At 22.0% G+C, this 22,095-nt stretch overlaps 1 protein-coding gene and 1 long non-coding RNA gene across 6 annotated transcripts in view; one reads left to right on the plus strand and one right to left on the minus strand.

The window, feature by feature from the left end:
• Positions 1-22,095, plus strand: part of LOC122511094 (hemicentin-1) — a 231,147-nt gene that overhangs the window by 204,119 nt on the left and 4,933 nt on the right. For all 5 annotated transcript variants that reach the window (XM_043626149.1, XM_043626148.1, XM_043626150.1 and 2 more), the window contains 5 exons: positions 3,580-3,788; positions 17,938-18,207; positions 20,593-20,701; positions 21,129-21,315; positions 21,956-22,094. In XM_043626149.1, the coding sequence (XP_043482084.1) occupies positions 3,580-3,788; positions 17,938-18,207; positions 20,593-20,701; positions 21,129-21,315; positions 21,956-22,094 (914 nt within the window). The remainder of the gene's footprint in view (positions 1-3,579; positions 3,789-17,937; positions 18,208-20,592; positions 20,702-21,128; positions 21,316-21,955; position 22,095) is intronic.
• Positions 18,144-22,024, minus strand: LOC122511108. The gene is made up of 4 exons (XR_006302487.1): positions 21,889-22,024; positions 21,161-21,394; positions 20,599-20,688; positions 18,144-18,279 (listed from the first exon to the last, which is right to left on the minus strand). It is a non-coding gene; the product is annotated as an uncharacterized LOC122511108 (long non-coding RNA).

A 22,095-nucleotide genomic window follows, 5' to 3' on the forward strand; every position in this document is an offset into this window, starting at 1 on the left:
AAAAATTTGCAAAAGCTATTGAATAATAATTAATTAGTAAATTTATTAAGCGAAAAATTAATATTAAATTTACATAATCAGAGCTAAAATTCAAAGAAAAATATTTGCGTAATTTAATTGTTAATTATCTCGCATATTAAACAAAGAGGAAATTAAAAATCTCCCTTTTTCCGAATTTACAATGTTAATTAATTTTTATTCCCTGTTAAGCATTTTTATTTAAACGTTATTTAATTGAATAAATTCTTTCTACTTTTCTATATAAAATGTTTCCTAATTGAAAATTATAATTTTTTCTCTCTTTACAGAGAAACGTAAATTTTGATTAAAGCAGAAATGAATTTTCGTGAAAAATTTATCAATGAGAGAAGGGAAAATTTCTTTTTAAATGCCTCCTTCGTTTCTTTAAAACCGCAAAGATCAAATGGAAAGAGTTTATATATACACATATATATATATAGAATCCGAAACTCCGAAATCGTTGGACTTCATGAAAGGAAATGAAAAAAAATAAGGAAAAAAGAAAGTGGGAGGGATATAGCCGTGGGAAGGAAACCAAGTAAAGCTAAAAAGCGTATAAAAAATAGAGGAAAGAAAAGAATGAACAGAAAAAATCCGAGAAAAGGAAGAAAACAGAACACAAAGCCAGTAAATGCTTTCGGGAATACTTTAGCACAAGGACTTAGAAGTCGTTGCTATAACAAGCTAAGCACTTACATCTACGAAATAAGATTGTTTTCAAAACACATAGTCACTGGAATTCAAAAGGGGGATTAAATCAGATTATAAGAAAAATGTTAATTAAAAAAAAAGCATACAACTTATTCACTTTTTAAAGCAAAGAAAAAAAAATTTTTTTGGAAAAAAAGAGGAAAATATTATTTAATAAAAATAACTAGCAACAATTCGCGCGCCTAACTTCTCACTCACTTTATTAAATAAAATTAGCAATTTTAAAAATAATAGAAAGTAAAAAATTTTTAATTCAATGTTACGATACATTCAAAGTATCGTTTTTTTTTATTATTGATTTAAAAGTTATACTTTGAAAAATCGGATCTCTATTTGATTATTATTTTTTATTATGTGTTTTTTTTTCTTTTTATGTAAATTTTATCAAATTTCCATTTTAAATTAATTTAATTAGAAATTTAAATGAACTTGGATTTTTGAAAAATTTTAATAATTCAAAAGCTTCTAAAATTAGTTAAATTTGTCAATATATATTTAATTAATTATTAAAAATAATAGATTTATTAGAAGAATTTTAGTTAAAAACACTACAGAAAATTGAATTTTGAAGAAGTTACAAATAATTGCAGAAATTCAATTATTTTCAAAAGTAATAAAATTATTATCACGAAATTCTATTATGTTTAAAATTTACAAGAAAATCTCGACAAAATCCCAATTATTATCTTTATAAATAAAAAAATTCTTGTTCAAAATTCAATTATTTTCAAAACTTTTAATTAAATTCTTGTCAACAATTATTTTCAAAAAATTTCCCCATTTCAATGATTTTCTATATCTACTATTTTAATAAAATCACCCAAAAAAATTAAATTATTTAAAAACAATTTTAATAAAATTCTACGTAAACATTTAATTATTTTCATAAATAATAAAAATTTCACAGGAATTCAAATATTTATAAATTTTTTATAAATTTCTTCGCAATAATTCAATTATTTTCATGAATAATCAAATTTTTTACAGAGATTCAATTTTTTCATGAATAATAAAACTTGTAGAATTTCAATTATTTTTAATACAAATTTTTATCAAAATCCTTGAAAAATGTAACTATTCTAAAAAGTTTTATTAAAATTCGTCAAAAAAATACAATTATTTAAAAATTTGTAAATAAAATTCTTTATAAGAATTAAATTTTAAGAAACATTGAATTATTCAATAAATAATTTACTTTTGTCTTTAAATAATTAAATAAAATAAAATTTTTCTATATCTACTATTTTAATAAAATTTTTCAAAAGAATTTCAATGATTTAAAAACAAATTTGATAAAATTCTAAGTAAACATTAAATTATCTTCATAAATAATAGAATTTCACAGAAATTCAGCTATTTACAAATTTTTTATAAATTTCTTCGCAATAATTCAATTATTTTCATAATAATCAAATTTTTTACAAAGATTCAATTTTTTCATGATTAATAAAACTTGTTGTAGAATTTCAATTATTTATAATCCAATTTTAATCGATTTCCTCGAAAAATGTAATTATTCTTGAAAATTTTATTAAAACTTGACAAGAAAATACAATTATTTAAAAATTTGTTAATAAAATTCTTTATAAGAATTAAATTTTAAGAAACATTCAATTATTTAATAAATAATTTACTTTTCCATTTAAATAATGGAATAAAATTTAATTAATTTTATAAAACTTTTCGAGTCTTCGACTCGAAGTGATCGATTTCTTTATGTCTTATAACAATATTTTTAAAGTTAATTAATTTCGAAAAAGTTTGAATTTGAATGTTTAGAAGAATTTTAATTCCTATGGTAAAATAATAAGAATTAAATATTTAAAATATTTAAAAAAGAAATTATTATTTTCAAATAATTTTGCAATTAAAAGGAATTCGTAAATAAATGTAACAGAACATTTTTTTTAGCAAAATTTTTTTCTTTTTTTTCTAAGAATTCAAAAATTTTCAGTTTCATGTTCAATTAAATTTTCTAATTGACAAATATAATAATTATAAACATTTTTTTCCCTTTATTTTTAAAAAACTTTGAATTTTATTAAAATTAATTGAAATTAAGAAATAGAATTGATGCAAATTATTTCCTTAATGAAAACTGAAAATTTTCGACAAAAATATTAAGAAACGGGAATATATAATGTTTTTCTTCCCCCCCCCCCAAAAAAAAAAGAAATGAGTTTGTAAACAATATTGTTATTGAGTAATAAAAATTATGCATAAAATGGATATATTTCCTACTTCTTAATCATAATTTTTTAAAAGTGAACAATTTTCCAGTATTTTTCATAAATATAAAAAGGAGAATAATTTGCATAATAATTTAGATCAGTCAAACAAAATTTGTTATAAAAAAATGCATATAACAAACAAAATTTGCTTCTGTAAAGAAAATTTTTCTTTTTTTTACAAAAGAAACTTCTTTTATTCATATAAAAAAAATTATCTTCCATTGCTTCTATAAAACAACCGTTTTGATTATATATTCTAATTTTTTTAAAAAAAACTATTTCACTCAAATTTTGAATTAAAAACCATAAATTTAAAATAGAGCTTGAATTTTTATTTTTTCATATATTCAGAGAATTTATTCTCCATAAAGTCCATTATTATTCTCCTCCAGCACCACGAGTTCGCATTATACAAGAGGAATATAGGGGAATTAATATCAAAATTTTGATTGAATATAAATTTTGGAAAACCACTCACTATACATTTATAATATTATGTAAAATTATACATTGAAAATAATAGTAGGTATTGGAACTGTGCGAAAATATACATTGTGTGTATGTTAATGGGTATGGAAACTCTATTGGTAAAATGTAAATTTCAATTCTCTCATAGGTATTTGGGTGAGAAGGAGCAGAGACCAAGTTCACCTCAGGTCAATTCAACGGAGAGTGATAATCCCCGCACTTGGGCAACGTACAGTGTTTGCAAGATTTTGGCTGAACGATCACGTTACGGACAGCCAATACGTTGTGTCGCCATACATCCGGCGTATACGAATCCAAGTATGTCGTCCAGTTCGGAGGTGCGATTCGACGTTCGATGTGAGTATCCTAATATACACTATACTGACCCATTCTTCAAACCCTCCCCCCCCCCTCCTTGCTAATTACGCACATAGCAATAGCCTGAATTCCACTATATAAGCAAAGCTGGAATGCTTGTGTCCTAACTACCTTAAAGGGATTATATGCGCTTCTGCGCGAAATTAACCGCCTCTAATTTACAGAGAAACACTATTAAGACGAGTCATTAACCGAGAAATAATAATAATTAATCTAAATAATAATAACCAGTGCAGAAATTAAAATGTGGGCCTGATAGGGTACTGGACAATTGTTTATAATTTTATTATGGGAACTAATTTAAAAAACTTAATTCATTTACACTTTATTCAAACGAGAAAAACTGTCGAGGCCCTGATCAGAGCCCTATTTAATATCTAGTGAACACCTCACTTGGGGTTTTGGCAAGAAATTCTGGTCAAACCCACAAAATAAAAAAATTATTAAAACGATAGTATAATTACTCTCTTTAATTGTATTCTTCAATTGTTCATTATTTTTTATTAAAAGTAATTTTGGAGATTTAATTTTTTTACACTTTATTTAAACAAGGAAAACTGTCGAGGCCCTGATTAGTACCCTATCTAAAATCTAATGAACACCCTACCTGGGGTTCTGGCTAGAAATTCTAGTCAAACCCCTAAAATAAAAAAATTATTAAATAACTAAAATAATGATTGCCTTTCATTGTTAATAGCTTCTACAACAAAAAGGAATTCTAAAAACTTTATTAAAAAAAAAAAATTTAATAGGGAAAACTGTCGAGGCCCCGACCAGAACCCTGTTTTAAATAGGGCAAAGTGGGGCATTTTCTGCACGGGTAATAATGATGATAGTACTATATTCGTAATAGTAATAATAGTAATACTAGTAATAATAAAAGAAATTAATAATAATATAATAATAATAAGAAACTAATAGTGATGATGATAGAAATTATTATTATTATTATGAACTATATTACTTTATTGCATACATGCAAATATTTTGCCAAAGTCGTAGAACTATTGTTACAAATACTATTCTCCTTATAAAACTGATTGTTACTTCCATTTACTTTCGCAGAAGGTTTTAACTGTTTTTGAAATCGTTTAACATTTCGTCTGATTAAAATATTGTTACACTACTGCGAAGAAAATTAAGAAAATTAACTACTAGATGTCTGATTAAAAATTTACTTTTACTACTAGAAAAAAGAAAATCAAAGAATTAGACGAAATTGTCTGACTAAAACAAATGTTATACTACTGAAAATAAATAAAAAATTAATTTAATTTTTTTATTTTATTTGTCTGACTAAAATATTGTTACACTACTGCGAATAAATTTGAGAAAATTTACTACTAAATGTCTGACTAAAGATTGACTTTTACTACTAGAAATACGAATATCAAACAATTAGACGAAATTGCCTGACTAAAACAAATGTTATACTACTAAAAGTAAATAAAAAATTCGATTAATGTTTTTTTTGTTTTATTTATTTTATTTTATTTAATTCGTCTGACTAAAATATTGTTACACTACTGCGAAGAAATTTGAGAAAATTTACTACTAAATGTCTGACTAAAGATTGACTTTTACTACTAGAAATACGAATATCAAACAATTAGACGAAATTGCCTGACTAAAACAAATGTTATACTACTAAAACTAAATAAAAAATTCGTTTAATTTATTTTTTTATTTTAATTTTTTTAATTTGTCTGACTAAAATATTGTTACACTACTGCGGAGAAAATTGAGAAAATTTAGTACTAGATGTCTGACTAAAAATTGCCTTTTACTACTAACAATACGAATATCAAAGAATTAGACGAAATTGTCTGACTAAAACAAGTGTTATACTACTAAAAATTTATTACTGATACTACGTAACACTTGTCTAAATTTATTTAATATTTTTCCGACTTAAATTTTTACAGATTACTAAAAGAACGAATATCAAAAATTAAAAAAAAAACAATTGCCTGACTAAAGCAATGTTATACTACTGACAATTTGCAGGGTTGACACAATAATTTAATTTCGTTTTCCCCTAACTTTTCTCTGTTTTCCAGTCGAAGTTTTGACTTTTTCCCACACCTTAAAGAAATATTTTGATTCACTCTAAAAATGATTAAATACTCAATAAAAATGTTCTATTACATTTATTTACAAATTTCTTTAATTTTAAAATTATTCGAAAACACCAATAAGTTGATTTTTAAATTAATAATTAATCACTATTATTTTTCCATAAAAATTAAGATTTTTAAAAATTTCACATTCAAATTTTATTTTAAAATTCAACAACTAGTAAGAATATTATTATAAAACATGAAGAAATCGATCACTCCGAGTCGAAGAATCGGAGTGATAAATTCCTTCGTATTTTATAATAATTAAAGATAACCGAGTGATGAAATTATTATTTTATATCATAAGAATATTGTTTATTTAATTTCTTCAAAATTATTTTCTTCATTTTAATTCAATTATTATTTTCTAGAATTTTTAACTAAAAGTTTTTATTTAGTAATTTTTAAAAAAGATCTTTGCGAATTTTCAAATCCCTTTGTTAACAATTTCATTTTTGCGAAATTTCGATTATTCGCAAATTTTTCAATTAAATATGCATTTAAAAAATATGAACTTCAAATAATTTTAAAAAAAAATGTTATTTAAACTTTTTCATAAAAAATTAATTCTACAGAATTTTTAGTTAAATCTATGAAAAATATAAATTTTCAATGATTTTAATTTGAAACATTTTCAAAATTCAATTATTTACAAAAATGCATGCTATAATATTTAAACTATTTAATTATTATCTAAAACATCAATGAAAACTAATTTTTAATTCAATTTGTATTAGAAAATTCTACGAGACTTGAATTATTTAAATAAAAAAATTAAAAATTTATTAAATAAAAATAATTGAATGTTTCTTAAAATTGAATTCTTTTTAAGAATTTTATCATTTTTTAAATAATATAATTCTTTTGACGAATTTCAATAAACTTTTTAATAATTACATTTTACGAGGAATTCGATTAAAATTGTTTCAAAAATAATTGAAATTCTGCAGTGAGTTTTATTATTTATGAAAATAATTGAATTCCTAAAAATAATTTTATTATTTATTGAATTGAGGGAAAATTTTTAAAAATTATTTTAAAACGTCAAGAATTTTATTAAAATTTTTTAAAACAATTGAATTTTGAAGAAGAATTTTATTGTTTATTAAAATAATTAAAATTTATTTAATTTAATTTAGACTAAATTGGCTGAATTAAATTAATTTTTTTTTTAAATTGTAATTTTCAATTTTTATGCAAAATTTACTATATTCAAAATCTGAAGAGTGTGTATAAAACTGATTTTTCTGCGACAAAAGAATAAGATAAGAAACGTCAAAAAGAACTTTTTTTTTCATGTATATATGACGCACTTACATAAAGAATGCACGAAAGGAAGAAATATTCATGAGAACTAATTTTTGTACAACTGTGAGAAAGCTTTTTGTCGCTTTTATATGAAGAATTTCTTTTCTCTTTCTCTCGAATATATATCTTTAAAAGTATATACATGCAGTATACTTTATTTGACATTCTCTTTTTATCTTTCTATTCGCGCAATATAGTACATACATTCCACTATTTTCTTCGTAACTCTCTAATAAGGGGCACTTTTTTTCTTCCCTTTACATCCATTCGTTCGTTTTTACTCATATACACAGCACCTATATATTTTTCCTAACATATTTCGTCCGTTAAATGTAAATAAAAGAAATAGTAAACAATTTGCACCACATTTATTTTTGTTTTTAAAAAGAGAAATAGCAACGAAACAATTAATCATTTTTTTCCAAGTAATTTTTTTTATCACTTGATAAATTCTAATTAATTTACCATTTCAATTTTTTTACATTTTTTTTTTCTAATTAAAACATTAATTTACATATACTACAGGAATGTTTGTGATAATTCTACGCTAAGTAGTGCGAGTCAGTGTATAGAGAAACAAAATTGAAAATTAAAAATTGTAAAATATTTTTTTTTATTCTACAAATTATTATTTTTTCCGCTTCGTACTTATAATAAAAAATTCACCAGCTAACTTCTTACTGCCTTTTTTTAAATAAAATTAGCAATTTTAAAAATAATAGAATTTAAAAATTTTTTAATTTAAATTTTTGTTGAAAACACTAAAAAAATATAAAATTCTGATGATTTGCATTTGTCATTACAATTTTGAATTAATTCTAAAATAAAAATAATTGTAACATAATGATATAATATACAATCTATCTAAAGATAACAAAAAACAAAAGTATAAACAAAAGACAACTTCAGAGTGTGAGGGACAGAAAAAAAGAATGAATGAAAGAACATTCAAATTATTATAGTTATTTAAAAAATTCTATATTATTTGTCTTTAAATATCAATTTTGTCTGATTGTACTTTGACTTATACTACTTAAAGTTGAATTATTGTTATTATTAATAAGTGTGTATTAAAAAGGCCTAATATGGTTATTTTTTTTTAAATTTCATATTGTTCTATTTTTTCCAAACTAGTTTTGAACATTTAAAGCAAACGGTTTTAACAAATATTTATTTAATTATTATTCTTAAAAATTAAATATTTTATTTAAATTATAAATTAACATTAGTTCAACTGCAAGTCGATTTTGTCTGACTGTAATTTGACCTGCTGCTGCTATACTTAAAGCTATATTTGAAAAAACAATTTTTTACTTTTTAATTTTTGATTTCGTCTGACTATACTTTGGCTATTACTACTTGAAGATTAACTATTAATATTATGAAATATTAATATAATAATATTCCATGTTTTCAAATTGAGAATCAGTATGAATTTACTTTGAGTAATTTCATCATTGATCATACTTTGACTCGTACTACTTAAAAATATTTTTTATTATTTTTTTTTTTTATTAATACTTTTTATTAAATTAATTATTATGAGTAAATATAACTGTTATTAATTAAATAATTAAGTATTAAATAAAAGAAACAGTTAATTATTATTAAAAGTAAAGAAAAAAATAATTATTTGTAATAATAGAATTTTAATAATTATTATAAAATTGTATGTTTTAAATGGCGATTTTGTCTGATTACACTTTGAGTCGTACTACTTAGATTTGTATTATTACACACATTATCAAAGGAATAAAATATTCTTTGTTCTCAAATGTCAATTTTATTTTGACTCGTGCTACTTAGAGTTTTACTATTATTATTATTAGTAGTAGTAGTAGTAGTAGTAGTAGTAGTAGTAGTAGTAGTAGTAGTAAAAGAATAATATTTTGAAGCTCTTCAAATGAATTCTACATTAAGTCGTACAAGTCAAAATATTGTCAGATGAAATCTACAATAAAAAAAGTTTGAATAGTTTTCAACAATAAATTTACGTATTTGTCTGACTGTACTCTGACTTGTACTACTTAAAGTTGGATTAAAAAATATATTTTCCATTCTAATTCCACATTTTTTCTGACCGTACTTTGACTGTTACTACTTAGAGTTTTTATTATTATTAGAAGAATAATTTTCTACTCCTAAAATAGTAATAATTCCACTCTAAGTAGTACGAGTCAACGTATAGACAAACAAAATTGATAATTAAAGTAGAAAAATAGTTTTCTTAATTCAGATAATAATTATTTTTGTTCACTATTATTATTTCTACTACTATAATTTTTTTCTTGTTATTTATGCACTCTTAATATTATTTTGTATTGTTATTTTTACAATAATTATTTTTCTTACTATATTATTATTTCTACTGCTCCTATTTTTTTATTTTTATTATTATCCTGTTTCATCATTGTTATTATTATGTTTTTTTTTTGTTTATTAAAAATAATTCTACTTTATTTTTCACAAAATTAATTTTTTTTCGAAACATAATATTTTACAAAATATACATTACCTTCAACTTTATTCTAATTAACGGAATTTGATTTCAATTACATAAATTCTTCATTATAATTGAAATACGCAATAAGCTTGAAGATTAGTTTCATTGTTAATTAATTAAATACATTATGTGCTGTATTTCCTATCGATTGTTGTGTTATTATTATTGTTATTACTATCAGGTTTTATTTTTATGTTATTATTATTATCATAATTATTATAATTATTTTAATTAATACGATTTTTATTATTATTATTATTATTATTATTATTTACTTATATATTTTCATTGCTATTGTTTTGTTTTTATTTTTACACTCGTCTTCTTTCTTTTACACGCGGCATTTTTTATTATTGTTGTTATTATTATTATTGTTATTAATTATTAATCATACGATTTTTTTATTTTAAAACAGAAAACGAAAAATTTTTATTTAAAATCTAATAACAAATTAGATTGATTTTTCAGTTTTCATTTTTTAAATACGATTACGTATAAACATTGTTAGTGAATTTATCAAATCAAAATCAATGGCATACTCGATAAATGCTAATCCCTGCGGTGAAATAGTTTGAAGATTAATTAATTCTATTATGACATGAATAACTGAAACTCTATTCCCCTTCTCAAATTCTCAATTAGAACTATATTCATTCATTAATTTAATTTAATTTCTATAAAGTTTCATTAACTTAGAAAATTAACTCTAAATTGGAGTCTTTATTTATTCATTTTAATATTATTATTATTATAGATACTAATGAATGGCAAAAATTACTTAAAAAATAATATTTGAATCATTGAGGGAAAATAATTAACTAATTAAAATAATGAAATTTAGTAATATTTATGTAATTATTTTAATGATAATTTCACATGGCAATAAAATTTATTGTAAATAAATTTTTTTTATTTTGTTCTAAATGAACACTGAAAAAAATTATACCTACATTTTTTCAATAAACGAACAAATAATTATAAAAAAAATCGAAAAAATAATATTTCCGGAATTTTTGTTTATTCAAAAAGAATAGATTCAATCGTTAAATAAATAAATAGAAAAAAAATGGAAAAAATTAATTTTTATCAATTATTTATAATCTAGTTTATTCAAATTATTCTAATTTAGAAACAATAAAAAATACGCGATTCTTCAATTTTTTTTTACATTTTGAAATCAGTATTCGCTTCATCTACTAATAATATTACACTTTGGATTTTAATTAACAAAATCTAATTGCAATTTTGTATTGGAAAAAATAATAACTTGAGACTTTAGTATTGTATATATATTTATATATATATATAGGTGAAAAATTTATCATCAAAGGCTTCGTGGGAGTCAGAAAATGAAAACTATAGATTCTCTGTAGTTCGAAACTCGCCTCTGAAAAAGTGAAAACAAACAGAACCATTTATTTTCTTTGAACGTGGTCCTGACATTCTCTAGGCGGCGTAACGAGACGCAAAGCGTAAATACGCTACCAGTATATCGATTACGGGTATTAAACTGCGAACGTAAATTGAAAATCTGTGTTGCCTCGAGCCTCTCGATGGTTAACAAATTCTAAAAGAAGTCAAATCGACTTTGCGCAAAGCATAAAGATTACATCCAACACGGGGGAGAAAAAAAAGTTTTTTTTAAACAGTCCCGATATATATAATAATTAATTTCTTGAAGGTAAATTTAATAATTTAAATTAATTTTTTTTCCTTTTTTTTAAAGTCATTATTATAATTATAATAGAAAATAATTTTCTTGATACATTGTAGTGTTATTTGGCAAGATTCCAAATTCGAAAAATAATTTTAAACAGGTCACGCATTTTCAGTGACAAATTATTATAATGAACTGTGATTGTAACATAAAGAGGATAATTTAATGAATTACTATCAAATTATAATCATTAAAATTTTTCTCTTCAACTCTAGATTATAAAGAGGAAAAGTTTAATTGTTCTGCTTGCACCTTTGAAGTTTCTAAATCTTTGTCGTAATTTATTTTTCATCTATAAAACAAAAAGCGATAAAAGCTTTTGTAACGATTAACGCTTCTTTTATTATTAAAATATGTTTTCTGCATCATAGTGTGTATGTAGCTTTTGTCAAGTTTTACTCTTCTCTTTTAAATTTCTTTTGACAACTTTTTTAAAGTTTCATTTAACATTTTCTAAATGACAAAATCCCTCTTGAAAATTATTTTATAATGCAAAAAATTACATGAATCAATTTGTAAAAAAAATAACTTCTTTATAAATAATAATAATTATTATTATATTAATTATTACTATTATTATTATTATTATTATTATTATTATTATTATTATTATTATTATTATTATTATTATTATTATTATTATTATTGTTATTATTATTGCTTTTCTTATTATTATAAAACGGAAAAAATAATAATTATAATGATACCAATAAAAAAAATAAATATATTCTTAAAAATTTCCTATTTTCTTTTAGAAAAAAAAGTAAGAAAAAATGCTGTACTTTAAATTCCGACCCATGTCTGACCATAACGTACCATTATCACTGAATCATCAAATATTCATAGATATTTGTGTGGTAACCCATAAAAATTCAGAAATCCCAGATTTTTCTCCTGCTTCTTTCGAATTGGGTCGTTGGCGAATTTTTATTGCATCGAAGCTATCAAATTTTTAAATTCGAAATATAGAAGATATTCCAGTTTAAAGGGATTTGTAAAATAAGAATAGTAAAAAAAGAGAGAAAAAAAACAATAAAAAGAAAAAAAGTAGAGAAGAAAAATTCTATAATTTTATTATCAATTATATTTTTGTTTTCAAAAATTATATAGTTTTTGGACAACATTTTTCCGCAGTTGTTAGAAAACAATAAAAATTATAATTCGCGCGTTTTATTTATTTTATTCATTTTTTATTTATTATTTATATTTTTTATAATTTTACCAATTTCGCACTGATACGTTAATATAATAAAAATATAAATTTTTTTAAAGAAATATTTATATTATTTCTATTTATTTGTTTAGTAAAAATATTTCTTTTACACAAAACTTTTAAATTATTGACGTAATTTTTAATTCGCTGTTCGATTTTATTAATTTTCGATATATTTTTTCTTCTTACATTTCTTTTCACCATAACTAGGAATTATTTTCTAAATTTAACAATTGAAAGTAAGTTACAAAAAATTTTAATTGTAGTTACAGTTGATTTTTTATTTTACATTTAGCAAGTTTAAATGAATAAAATTATAGAGTTTCATAAACGCTGGAGAATTAAAAAGTCTTTTTTGAAAACCACAGAATGTTATAATATATTTATCGTAACTTTTATAATTTTGAACCAGAATTAATTTAATGATTTCATAGAATTTTTTATTAAAATTTTTAATAATAATAATTAAATTATTTCGAGGAATTTAATTAAAATTGCCTTCAAAATAATCTCATTCTTGTACAGAATTTTATGAAAATTTGTTTAAATAATTGAGTTTTTTGGAGAATTTTTATTAAAATTTTTGAAATAATTGAATTTCTTCGAAACAAATTTATTATTTATGAACATAATTGAATTCTTGCGAAGAATTTTGGAATTTATAAAAATAATTGAATTGTTTCGAAGAATTTTATTAAAATTTTTTAAAATAATTATAAATGTTGTTAAGAAATTTTATTAAAATTGAATTCGAATAATTGAAGTCCTCTACAAAGAATTTTATTATTTATGAAGACAATTAAATTTGTGCGAAGAATTTTATTATCTATGAAAATAATGAAACTTCTGTAAAGAATTTCATTATTTATGAAAATAATTGATTTCTTGCAAAGAATTTTATTAACATTTTTTAAAATAATTGATTTTCGGCAAAGAATTTTATTATTTATAAAAATAATTGAATTCTTGCTAAGAATTTTATTAAAATTTATGAAAATAATGAAATTTCATCAAAGAATTTTTTTATTTATGAAGATAATTAAATTTTTACGAAGAATTTTATTAAAATTTATGAAAATAATGAAATTTCTGCAAAGAATTTCATTATTTATGAAAATAATTGATTTCTTGTCAAGAATTTTTTTAAAAAATTTTTTAAATAATTGAATTTCTGCGAAGAATTTTATTTGGTAAGATAATTGAATTATTGTCAAGAATATTATTCAATTTTTTGAAAATAATTCAATTCCTGAGAAGAATTTTGTTATTTATGAAAATAATTGAACTTGTTCCAATAATCTCATTAAAATTCTTAAAAATAATTGATTTTCGAGAAAATATTTATTTCTAAAGATAATTGAAATTTTGACGAGAATTTTATTAAAATTTTTTAAATTAATTGATTTTTGGCAAAAAATGTTATTATTTATAAAGATATTTGATTTCTTGTCAAGAATTTTATGAAAAATATTTTTAAATAATTGAATTTCTGCGAAGAATTTTATTTGTTAAGATTATTGAATTCTTGTCAAGAATATTATTTAATTTTTTGAAAATAATTCAATTCCTGCGAAGAATTTTTTTATTTATAAAAATAATTGAATTTTTGCGAAGAATTTCATTACAATTTTCAAAAATAATTGAATTTCGGCTAATAATTTTATGGGTATGTAAATATTTCATTTTTTGCTAAGAATTTGATTAAAATTCTTTAAAATAATTGAATGTCGGTTAAGAATTTAATTATTTATGTAGATAATTGTATTCCTTTCAAGAATGTTATTCAATTTTTTGAAAGTAATACAATAATTGCTGCTAAGAATTTTGTTATTTATGAAAATAATTGGAAAAAAATTAATTAATTAGTTAATTATATTTATAATTTTTTGTCATCTTCTTGTCAACCATTTTTAAAAAATAATTAATTTGATTATTAAAATGTCTCAAATCCAGACTTATGGCATCATTTTGATCCACTTTAGTATCAATTTGATACTTTCAAAAAAACGGTGAATTAAAAATCATAAGTTCCAAAAATTTTTTCAATTTAAATCATATATTCAGAAAATTTTCCATCTGGAAAGTGAAAATAATTTCACTATGATACACACAAATCAAGTTGAAGAATTTAGCATATATGAATTTAGAATTCATACAACGAACAGGTATAAATAATATAAACATATATAAATATGACCCCGTCAAGCCTAATTCCCAAATGGAGAAAATTGCGAAATATATTCAAATGAGAAAGTAAAATAATATCATTTAATGTAAGTCTCCAGTGGCATAAGGATTCACGAAACAAAATACAAAGTCACATATATAGAATTGTATGTAGACGGCATTTTAGCCCCCATGAGATTGAGTGAATTCCAACTGTCGCTTTACGCACATGACTTGCATTCCCGTTGGGAATAAAAACTCAGCGCGCAACTCGGTCGTACACCAATTAATTTCTTTCGTCGAATCGAGCGATACGCTTCTGGCGAAAAGAGGATCGTTTTTGAGAATATATAGGAGGTAAATGTGGAAGATGAAAAAGTCGGTGGAAAAGCTGAATCAAATCATCATTTCCACTTGCCCGGATAGTTTCGCAGGCAGCTATTCATTTCACGTAACAATGATTCCAAAATATACGCGCGAACGAACACCCACTGACCCATTCACAAATTTCATACTGAATTCTCTATTAACTGAATCTATGTATGATCAATGACCAAAGTGACTGGCATTGAGATTCTAGATATTTCAAATAAACAAAACTATTTTTTACTTTTATCCTTTCTGCTTTTTGTTTTCCGTCAATAAAAAATTTTAAATTACAATTTGTATGGAAACAATTTTTTTTCCAGAAGCGAGGGGACGATGAAAATTTAATTAAATGTGAATTTGATTGGAAAATTGTTGCATTCAATTAATCAAAAATTATTTCTTATTATTTCATTTTATTAATTTTATTCCATTACATTTTTTAAACATTTTTTTATTTCTTATTTTGTTTCTTATTATTTTCCTTTTTTATTAATTATTTATTTATATATATTTATTTATTTATATATTTATTTAAGTTTCATTATTATTCATAATAAAATTCTTAGCAGAAATTCAATTATTTTGAAGAATTGTAATGAAATTATTATAAATATTATAAATAATGAAATTCTTTGCAGAAATTTCATTATTTTCATAAATTTTAATAAAATTCATCGCAAAAATTCAATTATCTTTATAAATAATAAAATTCTTTGTCAAAAATCAATTACTTTAAAAAATTTTAATAAAATCCTTGACAAGAAATCAATTATTTTCATAAATAATGAAATTCTTCGAAGAAAATCAATTATCTTTATAAATAATAAAATTCTTCACAGGAATACAATTATTTTCTTAAATTTTAATAAAATTCTTGGCAAGAAATCAATTATTTACATAACTAATAAAATTCTTAGCCGAAATTCAATTATTTTTAAGATTTGTAATGAAATTATTTGGACAAGTTCAATTATTATTTTTATAAAAAATAAAATTCTTCGCAGGAATTGAATTATTTTCGAAAAATTTAATAATATTCTTGACAGGAAATTAATTATTATTATAAATAATAAAAGTCTTTTGCAGAAATTTCATTATTTTCATAAATTTTAAAAAAATTCTTTGCAAAAATACAATTATCTTTATAAATAATAAAATTCTTGACAAGAAATTAATTATTTTCATAAAATAATGAAATTCTTTGCCGAAAATCAATTTCACAAATTTTAATAAAATTGTTGGCAAGAAATTAATAATTTTTATAAATAATTAAATTTTTCGCAGAAATTTATTATTTTCATAAATTTAAATAAAATTCTTCGCGAAAATTCAATTATCTTCATAAATAATAAAATTCTGGATGGGAACAATTTTTTTTTCCAGAAGCGAGGGGACGATGAAAATTTAATTAAATGTGCATTCGATTGGAAAATTATTGCATTCAATTAGTCAAAATTTGTTTATTATTATTTCATTTTATTCATTTCATTACATTTTACTTCATTTTTTTATTTGTTATTTTGTTTCTTATTATTTTCCTTTTTTTATTATTTACTTCTTTCTCTCTTTCTTTATTGTTATTTATTTCTTCTTTTTTTCTTTATTTTTTCTATATTATTTTTTCTTTATTTTTTCTTTATTACTATTTATTTAAGTTTCATTATTATTCATAATATAATTAATTATTTTTATAAAATTTCTTGACATTTATAATTATTTTCAAAAATTTTAACAAATTTCTTCGAATAAATTAAATTATTTTTAAAAATTTCAATAAAATTCTTCGAATGAATTTAATTATTTTCAATACAAATTTAATAAAATTCTTCGAAACAATTTAATTATTTTTATAAATACTAAAATTCATAGTCAGAATTAAATTATTTTTTTTATATCTAAATAATAAACTTTTTCGCAGGAATTCAATTCTTTTCAAAAATGTTAATAATATTCTTGTCAAGAATTCAATTATCTTCATAAATAGTAAATTTTTTCGCAGAAATTCAGTTAAGAAATAAGTAATTACTACTTGTCATTAGTAATTGTTATTTATTTATTTATTTGAAAAATAAAAATAAATGACAACGAAAAAAAGAAGAGATTAGTTCAATTTTTTGTATTCTAACTAATTTGCATTGGATAATTCATTTTCAATTGTATAATTAATTTTCAATAGATTGAAAACGGCAATTCAAGAAAATGAAATTTTCCATCGAATTACATTTTAATTAAATGCATTTCCATATATATAGTAATATAGTAATATACAGCTCTATACAGCAATATACTAATATATATCAATATACAGAAATTAATTAATTTTTATAAAAGGAGAAATTTAAACAGAATAAAAATCAATAAACAGAGAAACTTGATTATTGATATAACAATTGAATTTGAAAAAAAAAATCATCCAAGTTCACCGATAGATTTTTTTTTCTCTTTCATTCGCGGTCTTCTTGTAGACTGCAAGAAGTTTCGAAACTAAAATCTCTTTGACTTGTTCAACTTTAGCATTAAAAAAGTTTCATAACTCAAATTGCAGATGCACGCACAGTCTTGAATATTTATTTTCATTCTGCGAAACTTTTACGAAGCAGAAAAAAAAGAAGAAATTTTTATTTAATTTTTTTATTGTTCTTAACGAATAGCATTTGGTTTATGAAAATTTTTTCTTCTTTATGCGAATAATAGAAATTTCATTTTTTTTTTCTTTTTCTCTATATTGACAGACGCTCCGGAAACTCGTTTGGAGGGAGTTCCATTCGGTCAATTGGAAGAGGGTCGAGACCAATTGGAAATCAGATGTTTAGCTGATGCCAATCCACCTGCTTCGATACTTTGGAAACGTACGAAAGGGCAAACTTTACCGGAAGTTGCTGGCATTGGCGAGGCTCTTTCCTTTTCGCCAATCTATCGAGATCACGCCGCTGTTTACATTTGCGAAGCGTCCAACACCGAAGGCGAAAGCAGTCCTGTCTCAGTTCAAATATCCGTCAATTGTAAGAAAAATTTTCATCTCAGTTTTTCAATTTTTTTTTCATTTTTTAATCAAGTTGGTGCAAAATTTTCCTCTGAAAATATAAAAAACATCTTTTAATGTAAAATAACAAGATTGTAAAGAATTAAGATTAAATTTAACTTAATTTTATCATGAAATATTCCATTCGAATTTCAAAATTTGAATTGAATTGAAATTTTAGTTCAATTACTAAATTAGATAATGGAATTAATTAATTAATTAATTAATTAATTAATTAATTAGATAATAGCTCGAACTAGGTCCTTAAATCCTGTAAAGGTCCGTAAATTTGCTTGAAGTTAGTAAAAGTCAGTTTTTTTGAAAAAGATCCGAAAAATCCGTAATTTGATTGAGAAAAGATTTTAGAGAAATTACAAAGGTTTACAAAAATTCAATTATTTTCAAAAGTAATAAAATTCTTCCCAGGAATTCAATCATGTTCAAAAATTTTTTTTAATTTCTCGTCAAAATTCCAATTATTTTCAAAAAAGTTTCCTCAATTCAATGATTTTTAATATCTACTATTTTAATAAAATTTTCCAAAAGAATTCAATTATTTTAAACAAATTTTAGATATTTCTACGAAAACCTTTCATTATTTTCATAAAATAATAAAAATTCCACAAGAATTCAATTATTTACAAATTTTTTATACATTTCTTAGCAATCATTTAATTATTTTCATAAATAATAAAATTTTTACAGGGATTTAATTATTTTCATAAAAAATAAAACTCATCGAATTTCAATTATTTTTAATAGAATTTTAATCGAATTCCTCAAAAAATGTAATTATTCTTAAAAATTTTATTAAAATTCGTCAAAAGAATTCAATTATTTAAAAATTCATTGATAACAATCTTTATAAGAATTCAATTTTAAGAAATATACAAATATTCAATAAATATTTTTTTGTATTTAATTAATTGAATTTCAGGAGAATTTTCTAATGAAAATTAATTAAAAAATGGATTTCAGTTAAAATTTTAGATTACATAATAGAATATCAAAAGCATTACAGCGTGAATTTTTAGAAATATTTGAATTTTGGAAAGGTTTCAAATTAAAATCTTTGAAAATCTGAATTTTTTATGTCTTTAACTAACAATTCTGTGAAATTAATTTTTTTTTGAGAAAGTTTAATTGAGAATTTTTTTTTTAATTATTTGAAGTTTCTAATTTCTAATTTATATTTAATTGAAGAATTTACAAATAATTGAAATTTTGTAAAATTGAATTATAAACAAATGAATTTGAAAATTTTCAAAGAACTTTTTCAAAAATTAATAAAAATAATGCATTTATAGTAGAATTTTAGTTAAAAACACGAAGAAAAAATATAATTTTGAAAAAGTTACAAATTACATTGCAGAAATTCAATTATTTTCAAGAGTAATAATATACTTCGCAAAAATTAAATATTTTTCAAAAATAATAAAATTCTTCTTAGGGATTTAATTATTTTCACAAATAATAAAACTCATCGCAGAATTACAATTATTTTTAATAGAATTTTAATCAAATTTCTCGAAAAATGTAATTATTCTTAAAAATTTTACTAAAAATCATCGAAAGAATTAAATTATTTAAAAATTTGTTGATAAAATTTTTTTGGGAATTGCATTTTAAGAAACATAATTATTCAGTAAATTTTTTTTTTGTATTTAAATAGTTGAATTCTAGTAGAATTTTCTAATAAAAATTGATTTAAAAAAGGAATTTCAGTTGAAATTTTAGATAATAATTGAATATTAAAAGCAATATAGCGTGAATTTTTAGAAATAATTGAATTTTGAAATTAATTTAATTTAATTGAAGAATTTACGAATAATTAAAATTTCGTAAAATTGAATATTATAAACAAATGGATTTGAAAATTTTCGAAAATTAAAAAATTGACTTGGACTTTTTATAATTTTGTCAGTAATTATTCCGTAAACTCCATCTGGTTCGAGCCCTGATAATAAATAATTTAATGAAGATAAAGTTAAATAATTTAACTGTAACTTTAATTATTAAATTGATTTCAATTTACATTTGATATTATTTCCTGTCCCTTTAAAATAGAACAAAGTAAAGTGGATTTGAAAAAATTTTTATAGAATTCGTTTTTTTCTTTTTTTTGAAAAATCTACGTAATGGATGAATAAAAAATTTGGAGTGAAAATAATTTGATGGTGGAAGATATTTTCATTTAGCGAAATTGAGATACATTGGTCTTGTTGTGAAAGTGCAAATTTTCCGATGAAGCTTTCAATCAATAGGAGAGCTTTTGATTGATTGCCAACACTGATTCTTGTAATCAAGTAAAGAGCATCATATATGATTTGCACTGCATAAAGCAATCATTTTCATTTTCCTGCAGACTCACCAAGAATCAGTTTAGTTGGTCCTGACAGACGGAAAACCGCTCTACTTTACTCGTCAGCTTCTTTTGAATGCAATGCAGACGCCATGCCACCTGCGGAATACCGGTAATAACATTAAAAAAAAAAGTTTTTAAAAAGAAAAATTTTCATTACGATCCAAAATTTCATTTACACAGTTTTTTTCTCTTTTTCTTAATTTTAGTTTTTAAGTCAGTTTAATTTCAATTTTATTTCTGAAAAATTATGTTAATTCACATATAGTTTATAATTGTAAATTAAAAACAAATTAATGCAGACGCAATGACGAAATTTTGAATTGTAATGCTTTTTTTTCAATTTTAACTTTTAAATTTGACAAAAATCAAAATTACTTTAAATTCAGTATTTAATAGTTTCGCTCAATTAGAAAAAATTGTCATTTATCTCAATTGAGCAAAACTGACAAGTACTGGAAGACTGAATTAAAATAATATTTAGACACAATATTTGAAATAGTTTTGAAAGAAATTAAATTTATTATGACAAATTTCAGATGGGCTCAAATATTTTCCGACGGTCGCTTACCTGTGGAATGTGGAAAAGGTCAACGTTTAATTTTAACAAACGTCACCTACGATCAACAGGGTCAATACATCTGTTTAGCCGCCAATAAGATAAACGGAAATGTCAGAGAAGTCCAAAGTGATCCAGTTTCATTGCAAGTCGTCGGCGCTCCAAAGGTAAAACTTTTCCTTTAACTTTAAATCCTTGACATCAAAAATCCTTCAAATTTTCCATTAAAAATTTTAATTTTCGAATCTAAAATCATATTTATATTTAATTTATATTTAATTATATTTTAATTTATATTTATACTGATTTATATTAAATTTATATTTAATTTGTATTTATTTATATTTATATTATTTATTAAAATAAACTAAATTAATAAAAAGTTTCCAATTGAAAAAAAATGTCTAACAAAGAAACGACTATTTCAACTGAATTTTCAAAATATTGGATACAATCCAATTTAATTAAAAAACGAAAAAAAAACCCAAAATTATAATTTTTTAACAGGTAGGAGAATTTTTAATATAGACAATCTGTATAGAAAGAGAAAAATCAAATAACTAGAATTGATGTGTCCAATTATTCGTCAGAACGAGATTTAAATTAAAAAAACAAAAATTCCCTTTTCATATACACGTTAACAATGGAGGAAAATTGAAAGTCATTATGTATAAATTCCCCAGTTGTATACAAAGAGTTGGTGAGTTTGAAATTAGAGGAAGGCAGAAATGTAAAGCAACCTGAAACTCTGATGCTGACATTGAATCGGTAAATCAGTTTAACGCAATATTAGTTTCGTGTTTGCAGGTGATGAAACCAGCGAGTACGGAGAAGTTCCTTGTGTCGACAACTGAAGGTAGTCCAGCGCGTTTGGAAATCACACTTTGTTCAAATCCCAGACCACGTCTAGTCGCCTGGGAATGGGGAAGCACGAGACTTCACGCTGG

Source organism: Leptopilina heterotoma, unplaced genomic scaffold (genome assembly GCF_015476425.1).
Source record: "Leptopilina heterotoma isolate Lh14 unplaced genomic scaffold, ASM1547642v1 Lhet_80, whole genome shotgun sequence".
Classification (NCBI taxonomy): Eukaryota; Metazoa; Arthropoda; class Insecta; order Hymenoptera; family Figitidae; genus Leptopilina; species Leptopilina heterotoma.